This window comes from Apodemus sylvaticus, chromosome 21 (genome assembly GCF_947179515.1).
Source record: "Apodemus sylvaticus chromosome 21, mApoSyl1.1, whole genome shotgun sequence".
Lineage (NCBI taxonomy): Eukaryota > Metazoa > Chordata > Mammalia > Rodentia > Muridae > Apodemus > Apodemus sylvaticus.
Genome location: NC_067492.1, coordinates 6,808,849 through 6,820,377, shown reverse-complemented (window position 1 = coordinate 6,820,377; position 11,529 = coordinate 6,808,849). Strand labels below are relative to the sequence as shown.

At 55.2% G+C, this 11,529-nt stretch overlaps 2 protein-coding genes across 2 annotated transcripts; one reads left to right on the top strand and one right to left on the bottom strand.

Moving 5' to 3' along the window:
* Positions 1 to 3: 3 nt before the first annotated feature.
* Trappc2l (trafficking protein particle complex subunit 2L) lies at positions 4 to 4,026 on the top strand. Its single transcript, XM_052166917.1, has 5 exons — positions 4 to 82; positions 1,544 to 1,716; positions 2,757 to 2,844; positions 2,949 to 3,028; positions 3,830 to 4,026. The coding sequence occupies exons 1-5, from the start codon at positions 50 to 52 to the stop codon at positions 3,873 to 3,875; spliced, it is 420 nt and encodes a 139-aa protein (XP_052022877.1). The 5' UTR covers positions 4 to 49; the 3' UTR covers positions 3,876 to 4,026.
* Positions 4,027 to 7,610: 3,584 nt separating this feature from the next.
* Pabpn1l (PABPN1 like, cytoplasmic) lies at positions 7,611 to 10,872 on the bottom strand. Its single transcript, XM_052166724.1, has 7 exons — positions 10,587 to 10,872; positions 10,164 to 10,299; positions 9,870 to 9,937; positions 9,240 to 9,346; positions 9,062 to 9,149; positions 8,495 to 8,634; positions 7,611 to 7,915 (listed from the first exon to the last, which is right to left on the bottom strand). The coding sequence occupies exons 1-7, from the start codon at positions 10,815 to 10,817 to the stop codon at positions 7,876 to 7,878; spliced, it is 810 nt and encodes a 269-aa protein (XP_052022684.1). The 5' UTR covers positions 10,818 to 10,872; the 3' UTR covers positions 7,611 to 7,875.
* Between the last annotated feature and the right edge of the window lie 657 nt (positions 10,873 to 11,529).

Sequence of the window (11,529 nt, the reverse complement as noted above, 5' to 3'; positions counted from 1 at the left end):
CGGGGCCTGCCCCCATCGGGTCACATGATGCGGCGCACGGCCTGCCAATATGGCGGTGTGCATCGCGGTGATCGCCAAGGAGGTGCGTGTGAAGCTGGGAGTGGCGGGCGGCGGGGGGCGGGCGGCGGGCCTCCTTTCAGACATGCTCTTGATCTTCTCAACTCTGAGCTCCAAGCCTCAACCAGATCAGGATCCTTCCTGCTCGCTCTCGCTGACAGCTGACAGCCGTCCGCCGCGTACCTGCCGCCAGCTTGCAGGCCTCTGGGCTTTTTGAGATCCACTGGGAAGCTTAGCCGGTCGCTGCAGCCTTTCTTCCTTCGCTCTACGCGTTCTTGCGTCCGGTCTTTCTGTCCCCAGGCCACCCAGCCGGTGATATTTAAATATAAGCCTGGCGCGGCTCGAGTCAGCGTAGAATCCAAGTGCTTGTCTTCGTGCCTTTTGCACCCTCCTACTCCAACCACTGTGAAGGCCTGCAAACCGCTAGACAGCGTGCCTCTCCCCTTTGTATCCTCTCTTTCCAACTGTCATCTCCTTGCTGGCCAACGTATAATCCATTTCTTTCTGGAAAGCTGTTTATAGATGCTAAGACAGCTCCAGACGTCCACAGTATCCTGTTGTCTGAAGCCTGTTACCTACCGGACTTTCCCTGAGACCTGCCATTAGGGATTAGGCTGCTGTGTAGCTGTCAGTATGAAAGAGGGAGTTATACCCCCAATAAGCCCACCAAAATCAAAACTCAGTTAAAAGAGCAACTGCTGCTTTGATAAATTCACGAGGAAGTCCAGTATCTGTGTTTAAATGTCTCGATTTGGAGACTCATTCAATTTTAGAAAACCAGGAGGTTTTCTGGACAGAGTGAAATGTGAATGAGGGAGGCCAGGAGTGGAACTTTTGACTGTGGGCTTAGGATGGTCAGATGTGTAGAGGCGAAGATTCCAGATGAGGCTCGAAGCACCGAGAAACAGACCACTGCCCTAGTGTGGCACATTAAGAACTAGCAAGTGTCCCTGCTGTTGGGATGACGGGACAGAGTGTGTTGGTGGTTGGTTGAGGCAGAGATGATCCTAGGAAGAGGTGTCTCAGGGTATGTTAGGCTGTGTTAAAGTTGCTGTTCTGGCGTCCTTTCTGCTCACTTCCTGCCCCTGTGCATTCGCCTCTCCTGCTTCCGTCCTCTCTTCCTCTTCTTCCTCCTTTCTGGTACAGGTGCGAGAACTGGGGCTCAATGCTGCGACTCAAGCTCTCCAGCACCGAGCTACATCTCTAGTCCAATATTGTTTTTCTTTTTGCTACTGGGAATTAGACTTAGGGCCCTGTGCATATCAGGCAAGAGCCACGCCACCCAGTTCTATCTCCTTAGTCCCCTCTGCAGACAGCGCACAGTCCTTAGCTTAGGTTATGCCCCCGAAGACAGCCTGCCACAGTGCATCAAGCAGTGGATCTTAGAGAAGTCGAGCCGATGGCAGGCTGAGGACAACCTCAGGAGTGCTTTGACATTGTCCTCAGAGCCGGAGCTCACTAGGCGGGTCTCCATCTCTTCCTGCAGAATTACCCCCTGTACATCCGAAGCACTCCCACAGAGAATGAGCTCAAGTTCCACTACATGGTGCACACGTCTCTGGATGTGGTGGATGAGAAGATCTCGGCCATGGGAAAAGCACTAGTGGACCAGAGGGAGCTGTACCTGGGCCTGCTCTACCCAACCGAGGACTACAAGGTGTATCCACCCCTGCAGAGTCAGCACCGGTCCTACACTCCCAGAGTGGGGCCTGGGAGGAAATGCTGGCAAAGAGAAAGTGTGGGCGTTTCAGCTGGTCAGGCAGGCAGGTGACGCTAACAGATTTTTTAATTGAAAGAGTCACTGGGAAAAACAAAGCCAAGGATTCAGGAGGGTGCACGTTGACCTAGTGGGGATACGGGCTTCTCTGTGCTCACTAGAGGCCACAGACTTTGAATCAAGGGCAGTTGTTTCATGATATTGTCGTTAGGCTCAGTCTCAGGTGACACTGTAAACTCTTGGCCATTCCTTTTGCATGAATTACTAAGACCATAGAGTCCAAGGACATTTGCATGGGCACTAATCGTAGCCTATCCCCAGTGAGATTGGCGTAGGAGTCACCATGCTAACACTTTGGCAAAAGTTAAGATCCCAGGCCCAGGATCAGTGCAGAGAGAGGCTGAGCTATTCCCAGTTCAGGCGCACACCCGCGTGGCTGCTGCTGAGCCTGGGCCCCGCCTCCATTCCAGCTGTTGGGCTTCTCTGAAATGAGCGGTCCCAAGGTTCTCCCAGCTCGCAGGCTCTTGGTTGTGATTCGCGCATGTGCACGTGTGTGTGTGTGTGTGTGTGTGTGTGTGTGTGTGAGTGTGTGTATATGTCTGTGTTGTATGCAGTCATACAACCTGTGTGTGTGTCGTATGCAGTCATACAGCCTCCGTGTCGAAGCTTGTGTGTGTGTGTGTGTGTCTGTGTGTGTCTGTGTTGTATGCAGTCATACAACTTGTGTGTGTGTGTCGTATGCAGTCATACAGCCTCCGTGTCGAAGCTTGTGTGTGTGTGTCTGTGTGTGTCTGTGTTGTATGCAGTCATACAACCTGTGTGTGTGTGTCGTATGCAGTCATACAGCCATACAGCCTCTGTGTCGAAGCTTGTGTGTGTGTTGTGTGATGTGTATGTGGGGTGTGTGTGTGTGTGTGTGTGTGTGAGATATGCAGTCATACAGCCTCTGTGTCAAAGCTTGCTCCTTTAACCAGCCACACAGATACGGCTATGTGACCAATTCCAAGGTGAAATTTGTCATGGTGGTGGACTCCTCCAACACGGCCCTTCGAGACAATGAGATCCGCAGTGTAAGTGCAGAGGGTTGAGGTGGGCGTTCGCCCTTCCCTTTCCTCACTGGGAATGCAGCAGGCCCGTGCGCGCTCATCTAAACTGTGTCCGGTTCTTTTTTTAGATGTTCCGGAAGCTGCATAACTCTTACACAGACGTGATGTGCAACCCCTTCTACAACCCAGGAGACCGCATCCAGTCAAGGTGGGGCCTGCTTTTTGATAACATGGTCATTAGGAAAGTAAGGGAGCCTGTTAGGAGTGCTTATCCGAAGGCCGCCTTTTCAAAGCAGCCAGCCCCATTTTTCTGTATTGGCACTGACACAGACCTCTAGTGTGTATGGCAGGTTGGCCAAAGCTCACCCATGTGATCCCCTGGGTGTGTCTTTGGGTACTTGAGGACCTACAGAAGGCTCAGCAAGGGCTCATGCAGTGGCCATACCCTTTACGGAGGCAATGTCCTCCTGCTGGAGCTTGGTGTGCCTTTTGTGTTGGCTTGGGTGCCTCCCTTCCAGCTGGACGGCCCTCATGCAGGTGTGTCTTCAGGAGGCAGGGACTTCATATGACGGCTCTACAAACCTGCTTCCAGAATTTTCTTTTTCAAGGACTGTCCCCCGGGGAGCTGCTTTCAGCTGACAGGTGGCTCCAGTAGGCTCTTTAGCGGCACCTTCCTTTGACTGAGACATTGTTTTAGGTCTGCCTAGATCCTAAGATGGAGAATCCAGGGGTCCCTGAGCTGTGCAGGGCAAAGACAGCACTGCCTGCTCCTGGGATTCATTGCTTACCCCTACCCCTGTGGGCGTTACCGTGGGAGACGTGCTGGGGAAAGTCTGGAATAATAGACCTGTGGTGGCTGTGTAGGATGGTGGAGTTAGGTGGGTGTCACTGCCCAATATGGTGGGCACACAGTCTGATTCCCTGAACCCTAGATAAGTCCCAGAATCCTGAGGATCTGGTTGTGCAAGGCCATAGCCTGTCCTGTTCTAAATCTGGCTTCTTTTCCCAGGGCCTTTGATACCATGGTAACATCGATGATGGTCCAGGTGTGCTGAGCGGGGACCTCTGCCCCAGTCATTTGGAAGAGAAACCTGTGTTCACCCCTGTCGGATGATACTTATTTATTCCCTGTCTGCTCCCTGAGTGTAACCTGTGGGCAGGGCTGTGTGTCCTGTGCCTTTCTACTAAAGGCCGCACAAGATGAGATCCACTTTGTCCTGTGTCAGCAGAGAGGGCTCAGCTGAGGACCTGCTAGCCAGTCTGGAGCGATGTAGGGGCTGTGACCGCAGCCGGGTGTTGTGAGGGAGGATGCTGTGTGTAGGCAGCTGTGGGCCTCCATTGTCTGAGCAGGTGGGTGGTCCAGAAGGGGGCAGGGTATGGGGAGCCTAGAGCCAGCTTCAGAGAACAGAGGCGTCCAAGGCGTCCGGACAGACACACACCTTCCTTCCTGGGCAAGGGCCCCCAGCGCTCTGGACCTACCATTCATCGCTGGTGTTAGCCCAGTGCTAGCTTCAGGAGGTGATGAAGGACGGAACGCTTCCCATGTGCCAGGAGCCTTTCTGTGGGCATGCGTCTGTGAGCATGGAGAGTGGCAAGGTCCCCCAGTGCTGCCCCTAGGCCATTCATCCCCGAGGACAAACCAGGCTCTCCTCAGGTCAGAGGTCCTGTGCTGTGTGGAGGTGGCGCCACTGGATGGTGTAGCTAACACTGTGTGTCCTGGGAGAGGCAGAGGCCAAGAGGACCTGTCCTGAGCCTGAGTCCCCTTTAGTTGTCATGGCTCCATGCTGTCTTCAGAGTCTCTGGCTTCCCCAAGTCCTCAGCCAAGGACCTCCCCCTCCCCATAGAGTATCTCATGCCTGGGCCCAGCAGGCTGGGACTTGTCCACACGAGCTGGGTGGAGCAGGAGAGTTCATGTCTGTGCATCTCGGGGCTTCTTCCCAAGAGCACGAGGTTATTACAAAATGCAGTGAGCCGCCAGACCACCCACCTAATCAATGAAAGCAGCAAATGAAGTCGCTTTGAGAAGTTCAACACGCAGCCGACTGGACTGGCGTGGACGGAGCCCAGATGTGCTTGGTCAAAGGCTTTAGCAGGAGGTTGGGCTTGGCAAGGGAGGAAGCAGCACCAGTCAGGTGGAATCTCCGGATCTTGAGGGTTTTTTTTTTTTTTTTTTTCCTAGACAGGGTTTCTCTGTGTAGCCCTGGCTGTCCTGGAACTCTGTAGACCAGGCTGGCCTCGAACTCAGAAATCTGCCTACCTCTGCCTCCCAAGTGCTGGGATTAAAGGCGTGAAGGCGTGCGCCTCCACCGCGGGATCTTGAGTTTTTAAGGGAGGTCACTCTTCCTATTAGCTGCACTGGGAATCGCGCCTTGCTGTCCAGTACCCCTCTCTCCCCTCCTCCCAGACAGAGCCTCAGGTTTACTGGAGAAACTTGGCTAAATGCCATTTGTTCCCCCCTTCACCCCGGGGCAGGCACTGAAGGGTGGCACTGGGAAGCCTGCAGGAGAGAGACCTTAGCAGTAGGCCGGCCCATGTGTACAACACTCAGGGCGCTCTGCTTTCTTCCTGACATGGGCGATGCCTCCCTCTTGAGAGCATGGAGATGAGGACTTGCAGACATGAGGACGGAGCAGAAAGGAGCCGGAGTCCCAGCTGAGGGGCCAGTCCTGGACGGCTCACGTCAGCCCTTCCTATGTGAGGCAATAAAACAGCTCTCTCCTGTTTGGGTTTTCTGACAGATGATGTGCAATGTATCGTGTGTGTGCCTTATGAGTCTTCTATCACGCTCTAGCAGACAAAGGCTTCTACCGTGCTCTGCTTGCCTGTGGGCATCAGACTTGCAGGTGAACCTCATCCTGAGGTGGTCCTCGGTGACCATGGCCACCACCTGCCTGTCGTGAGGCAGGCTGTCCACCCCGGGGCCAGGATGGTGGCTCTGGTTAGCTTGTGATTTGCTGCCCGTCTTCCCTTCTGGTACTGTCCTTCTACAAACCTGGGTCCAGGTGTGTTTGGCTGCCCTACTCTGTGGAAGAGGAAGCTATGGATTGATGCTAACAATGCGCATGGCAGAGGCTGCGGGGCTGGTGGGGTTCTCACTACTGTGCAGATGCTGTGCTGAGGGGTGTTTGTACCTCAGCCTTCTATCCTTGGCTCAGACAGACCAGGTTCATAGAAAGGAAGGTCTCCCGGGCCCTTCCCAAGAAGAGAAATAGATATAAATATATGTATATATAATATATACATATATTGTATATATAATACATATGTATATATTATATAGGCACATGTATATTATATACACACGCACACACACACACACACACACACACACACACACACGTGTGTGTGTGTGTGCGTGTGTGTGTGTATGTATGTATATATCTCAGAAGAGGACCAGGAGTTACTGAGCTGTCTGCAATGACGTCAAGACTAAAACCATCCCCTGGGTGGGAGGTGCCCAAGGCTCAGGAGCAAATACCCTGCCAGGAGACAGGGGCCAGGGGTGTGGAAGTCCTGACGCTGGAATGTGAAGGAGCAGGTGTCACCTTTGTCCGGGAGCTCTGCCAGGTCACTTTGATACTGGGGAAATCCTCCCACCTCTTCCTGCAAGGCCACCCTGGGGCCAATTTGCTGTTCACCATCTGCCCACCGGGTGGCAGTCACTCCCGGCTGGTCGGGACAGAACGAAGCAGGGCTACCTCCTGTACGCCCAGAGAGAATCTACTCCAGGCTTGGCCAGCTCCTGGAGCTGCAGCGACTCATTACAAACCTCAGCTCAGGCTCTGGAGTTCAGGCTCCGGCTCACCTGCTGTGGGATGTGTGGTCCACAGGCAGTCTGGGATGTCCTGGTGTAGTTGTGATTGGGATGATAGGAGCTTAATGAACTGTGTAGCCCTGGCTGTCCTGGAACTCACTCTGTAGACCAGGCTGGCCTCGAACTATCCACTGAGGACAGGGGACATGTGAGAATGCCTTGGGGAGATCAGGCCTTGATGGAGCCTAGTAAAGGGCGCGGCTGTTCTCAGAGGGGTCTCCTGGTGCTGGGGGCAGGGCCTACATGGCAGCTCTACTGATGCTCAAAGAATGGCGTTGACGTACGGCAAGGTGGTAAGTGCGGACGACTGTGTGAACTGGCAGACCTGGGCCTGACCAGCTCTCTTCCTGAGGACAGTGGCAGAGCAGGGTGGCCTGTCGTTGCCAGATACACACACACACACAAATACATTCACAAACACACACACAGAAACACATATTCACACACACATATACTCAGACACACAGATACAAATACACACACAGACACTCAGACACACATGAACAGATACACACAAATACATTTATAGACACAGACATACGAACACACTCAGACACACATACTCAGACACAAATACACTCCCACACATTTACAGGCACAGACACACTCTCTCTCTCTCTCTCTCTCTCTCTCTCTCTCTCTCTCTCTCACACACACACACACACAGTTCCGCGCTGAGGCCCCACTTTTGCTTCTCGAACTGACTAGCACAGATAACTTCCGGGCAGGATGGACGTGAAGCGCTGGTGTATCTAGAGAGCCAATGTGGGGCATGAAGGAAGAATGGCGGGGGTGGAATCTTGCTCAGGTTTTGTTGACTCAGAAGGCCGAGCCAGAGCCCCCTCTTCTGGACTCGTGCTATCTCCCATTACCACCCTCTGTGTGGGGAGCCCTGCAGAGAGGGGCAAGGCAAACCTGTACCTGAGGGCGAATCAAGAAATGAGACTGGTTACATGCTTTTAAAATATATTCAAGTTTAATAATTTATGTTTTACTATTAACACGCATGTCTATTTTTCTTTAAAAGTACTTGAGTATGCCAATCCCAGCATACCCTGAGCCGCCTCCTCCCCTCCGAATCTCCCAGCCCAGTGCCTTCCCACTGGGACCTGGTGATCTAGGCACCTTCAAAGGCCCCTGTGGGTTGCCAGGCTTGAAGACCCGTCTGGAGTAAGTGGAGAGACAGCAGTTTACTCCTAACCCATCTCCTGGCTCACACTTTTAAAAACTGGGCTGTCCTTTCAGTATGGTGAGAACCACGGTGAGGCTCGTCCATGGTCCCTGCAGAGGGGTGGGGGTGGTGTGGGGAGAGAACAGAGGCAGCTCAGTTGCCTTCAGAGGGGAGAGGCTTGGAGACATCAGGGCAAGGGTTAAAGTTACCACCACGCTGCCCAGGAACTGTTGGGGACACTGGGGACACTTTCTTGGGCTCCTTGCTTTCCTGAGAGGGTGGCTCCAGAGAAGGGGAGATGCCTGGGGCTAGAATTTGTCACACGTGGCCCGTGGGCTGAGCTACAGCCTTGTTTGTACTGGTTAGCCTATGCCTCAGGCTAGAGGAGCCCTCTGAGGATCCCACCACCTTGTCACCTGCTTGTCACCTGCAGAGTTCCAGTGCCCAGAAAGAAGTAGCCCTCCCAGGCAGGGAGGTTACACAGAGCCTGCTCAGGCTGCTAAAAACCACCAGTCCACCCTCCCCTCAGCCCCTTGCCAAGTGCCCTGGCCAGTTAAGGCTCATGTGAGGCACAATAGTCTTCCCTTAGCTGACACTGTGCAGACCGGCTCCAGCCAGCATCAGGGCCAGGCTCCAAGAACCTTGCTGCTCAGATCTCCAGACTCAGACTCCCACTTGGGCCCACTCACCGGCTCTGTCCACGGGGTCTTAACCGAGGTTTTCGATGGAGGCTACCGTGCAGGAAGGCGGCCCTGCTGCCCGAGTGTGTCCGCAGCCCACCACGGTCTGTGGAGCTGATTCCTGGGAAGTTCGTTCTTTTGGGAAGTACCTGGACGGAATCCATGCCATGGTCCAAGACACTGTTCTGCACCCTTCTTGCCAGGGTGGCATGAAGCCAGGGCCCAGGCTGAGACCAGGGCTTGGGGTTCCTGACTTTGTGATATCATTTAGACTGAAATAACATCTCCACCTTCGCTTGGATGCAACTGTGGTCACATGACATACTGGGTACGGCCACTGTCTTCCAGCTGATCAATCTGGCCTGTTCCCGCAGGCTCCGCCCCACACCAAGCTCCGCCCTGGGTCCGATGAGTTTCCATCACTTCCCTAACTAATCAGTGCCCACCCAGCTAAGATGCCCAAAGGATTATGGATCCTAAGGCAGGCACTCCAACCTCTCCGAGCCTGTTGAAGGATTCGTGAGTTAGCGTGCAAAGCTCGGTGGTGGCCCACAGGTGACACCTGGGGAAACCTACCTTGATGACCCGACCTCGGAAGGTGCTCTCATCCAGCCCCACAGCAGCCTTGACAGAGCTCTGCGAAGCAAACTCTACATATGCATAGCTGGAGGAGGGGAGAGGTGGCGAATAATGAGGCAAGGAGTGAGCGGCCAGCCCCACCCGCCCCGCCCAGCCCCCATAGCCCCACACTGACCCCTTGGGGTGTCCAGAGAACTTGTCGCACAGGATAGTGACCCGGTGAATCTCCCCACAGGGGCTGAAGTAGGCCTCCAGCTCTGCAGCTGAACCACCATAATCCACCTGCTCTCGGAAAGGGCATCTGGTGTAAGTGCTGAGCCCTCCGCGTCTACCTCCTGCTGAGGTGGTCGGTTGTGGCAGAAAGGGGCTGGAGGGACCCCTAGGGTTGGCTGGCCTCTGGCTGGGCATGGGCTGAGGCTTTATCCACTCCTGCTCAGGGGTTAGTGCTGAGAGACAGATAAGTGTTTCCTCTGTGGACAGCTGGTTGGCTCCAGGTATTAGCTCATGCCAGGTGTGTGGCCCATTAAAGGCGGGAGACCTCACAGGACTACTAATTTCAGCTCATGCTGAACAACCCAAGGTCAGTGCTTGACCTCGCTTTCAGCTGACTGAACAGCCAAGGCCTGGGCGCTCTTCGGCCCTGTGGGTTTTACCTTCCTTCTGCACCAGATCTCCCAGACGCCTAGCCAGCCCCGCCCAGGGCAGTCACTGAGGGGCCTGCCCAGCTAAATGCTCTGATTGGGGGCAGGTACGGGAGTGGGGCTGTGACCACCCCGCCCTGCCCGCCCCGCCCCCTTCTACTCACATTGCCTACATAGACAGATCTGTGGTCAGCCTCCACATTTTCCTTGGAGATCCTGGAGAAACAGCAGCCTGTACGGAGAGGGGACCACATTCCTCGTGAGCCCGGGGAAGGTGACCCCGAGGAAGGTCACCCAGGCTCCCAAGGTCACACTGTGGATTGTGGGTGTGATCCAGAATGTCCCCTCAATAGTCCTCCTATGGAGCGCATGCCAAGGGCTTTCCCACTGAAAGCAGGCAGGTCAGCAGGAGCCCCAGGTTCCTACCTGCAGGGTCAGCAGGAGCCCCAGGTTCCTACCTGCGGCGTTGGGGCTCAGTAGCTGTCTGACATCAGCCCTCTCCTCCTCTGTGGCCTTTCTCTGCACACAGGGCGGCTCTGGCAGGGCCTCGGTGTGCTCCATGGCCCACAGCTTCAGCCTGATGGCCTCCAGTTCCTGTTGACCACCCCACAGTAAGCTCGAGGTGGCCCGCAGGCCCCTCCAGAGCAGAGGGCGGGTGTGGCCAGCCGGCCAGCCGCAGCAGACAACCATCGCTATCAGGGGAGAACTTAGATCACCCTGCTCTTCCTGTAGCCACAGTCCAGGGCTAGGAGCTAAGGCCCCAGAAGCCCCTCACACCTCTCCTGGCCCTAGCCAGAAAGGCCCCTTCACCTCCTGTCAGCTGTGGCCCTTCCTCCATGCCCAGGTCCACACCTTCCTCCACGGGTTGTGACGGGTGCTACCTGGTTGTATGCTGGGGACTTGCCCAGGTTCTCTGGCTCCAGCAGGGAGAGCAGGAAGGCCGCATCTTCATTTTCCTCTGCTCCCTTCTCACTTCCAGCACTTGGCGCCAAAGAGGTCTTTTCGGTCCCACCCCAGGCCCCCCAGCCTTGGGCCTCAGGATCTGAGGAGACCGTCTGGAGCCAGGCTTCAGTGGGGGGTGGGAAGAGCTCATTGCTCAGGTAAGGCCACATGGGTCCGCAGGGAGAGCAGGCCGGGCGAACCTCGCCTCTCCGGGTCTGCTCACCTCCACAGCTGTGGCCCCCGGGGCCGGCCCTTTTAAGTCCTCCCCCTGACCAGCTGCTCTCACTGAAGCACTAAAGATTAAAGCACTCCCCAGGCCGCCATGTTTGGGCTAGGCTACTGACCAGAGGGGTCAAAGGTCATAGATCTCCTCTCTGTTCTCCTCACCAGCTGCATCCTGGAAACACTCAGGGAAGGGTGGGTGAGTCCAAAGCAGGGTGGGCAGGGCCTTACTCATATGAGCGCCACTACGCTGTGAGCTTCCTGGGGTCTGCCTGCCCCTTGGCACATGCCGCACGCCCTCACCACTGCTCTGACAGTAGAACCTAACTGATAACCGGCTCTAATTCAAGTCACCTAATTGTCCTATGAAAAGGACAGATTTCAGGGAGAGGTGGCACTGTGGGCATCTGGATACACAGGGTCAGTTTGAGCAAGCTGCTCCCCCCTTCCCAGAGGGCTCAGGCCTGGGATCATCCAGGGCAGAGTTCCATATTCTAACGCGGAGTTTCTCAAAGACTCCTCCCTTCCAGTTCCACTCAGGGCACTAGCTGGATGGTTCCTGTCGCCACAAGGAAGGCTCAGACAGACATGTACTAATTGGGTGACAGCTACTTGGCGGTGCCGGCAGGCCCAGCAGTTTCCAGCCCTGGTCAGCGGTTG

Coding starts and splice junctions, on each gene's coding strand:
- Trappc2l (XM_052166917.1), top strand. CDS start 50: ATGGCGGTGTGCATCGCGGTGATCGCCAAGGAG. Junction 83..1,543: donor TCGCGGTGATCGCCAAGGAG/GTGCGTGTGAAG, acceptor CTCTTCCTGCAG/AATTACCCCCTGTACATCCG. Junction 2,845..2,948: donor GAGACAATGAGATCCGCAGT/GTAAGTGCAGAG, acceptor TTCTTTTTTTAG/ATGTTCCGGAAGCTGCATAA.
- Pabpn1l (XM_052166724.1), bottom strand. CDS start 10,817: ATGTGGCCTTACCTGAGCAATGAGCTCTTCCCACCCCCCACTGAAGCC. Junction 9,938..10,163: donor ACTGAGCCCCAACGCCGCAG/GTAGGAACCTGG, acceptor CTCTCCGTACAG/GCTGCTGTTTCTCCAGGATC. Junction 9,347..9,869: donor GATCTGTCTATGTAGGCAAT/GTGAGTAGAAGG, acceptor TTCCGAGAGCAG/GTGGATTATGGTGGTTCAGC.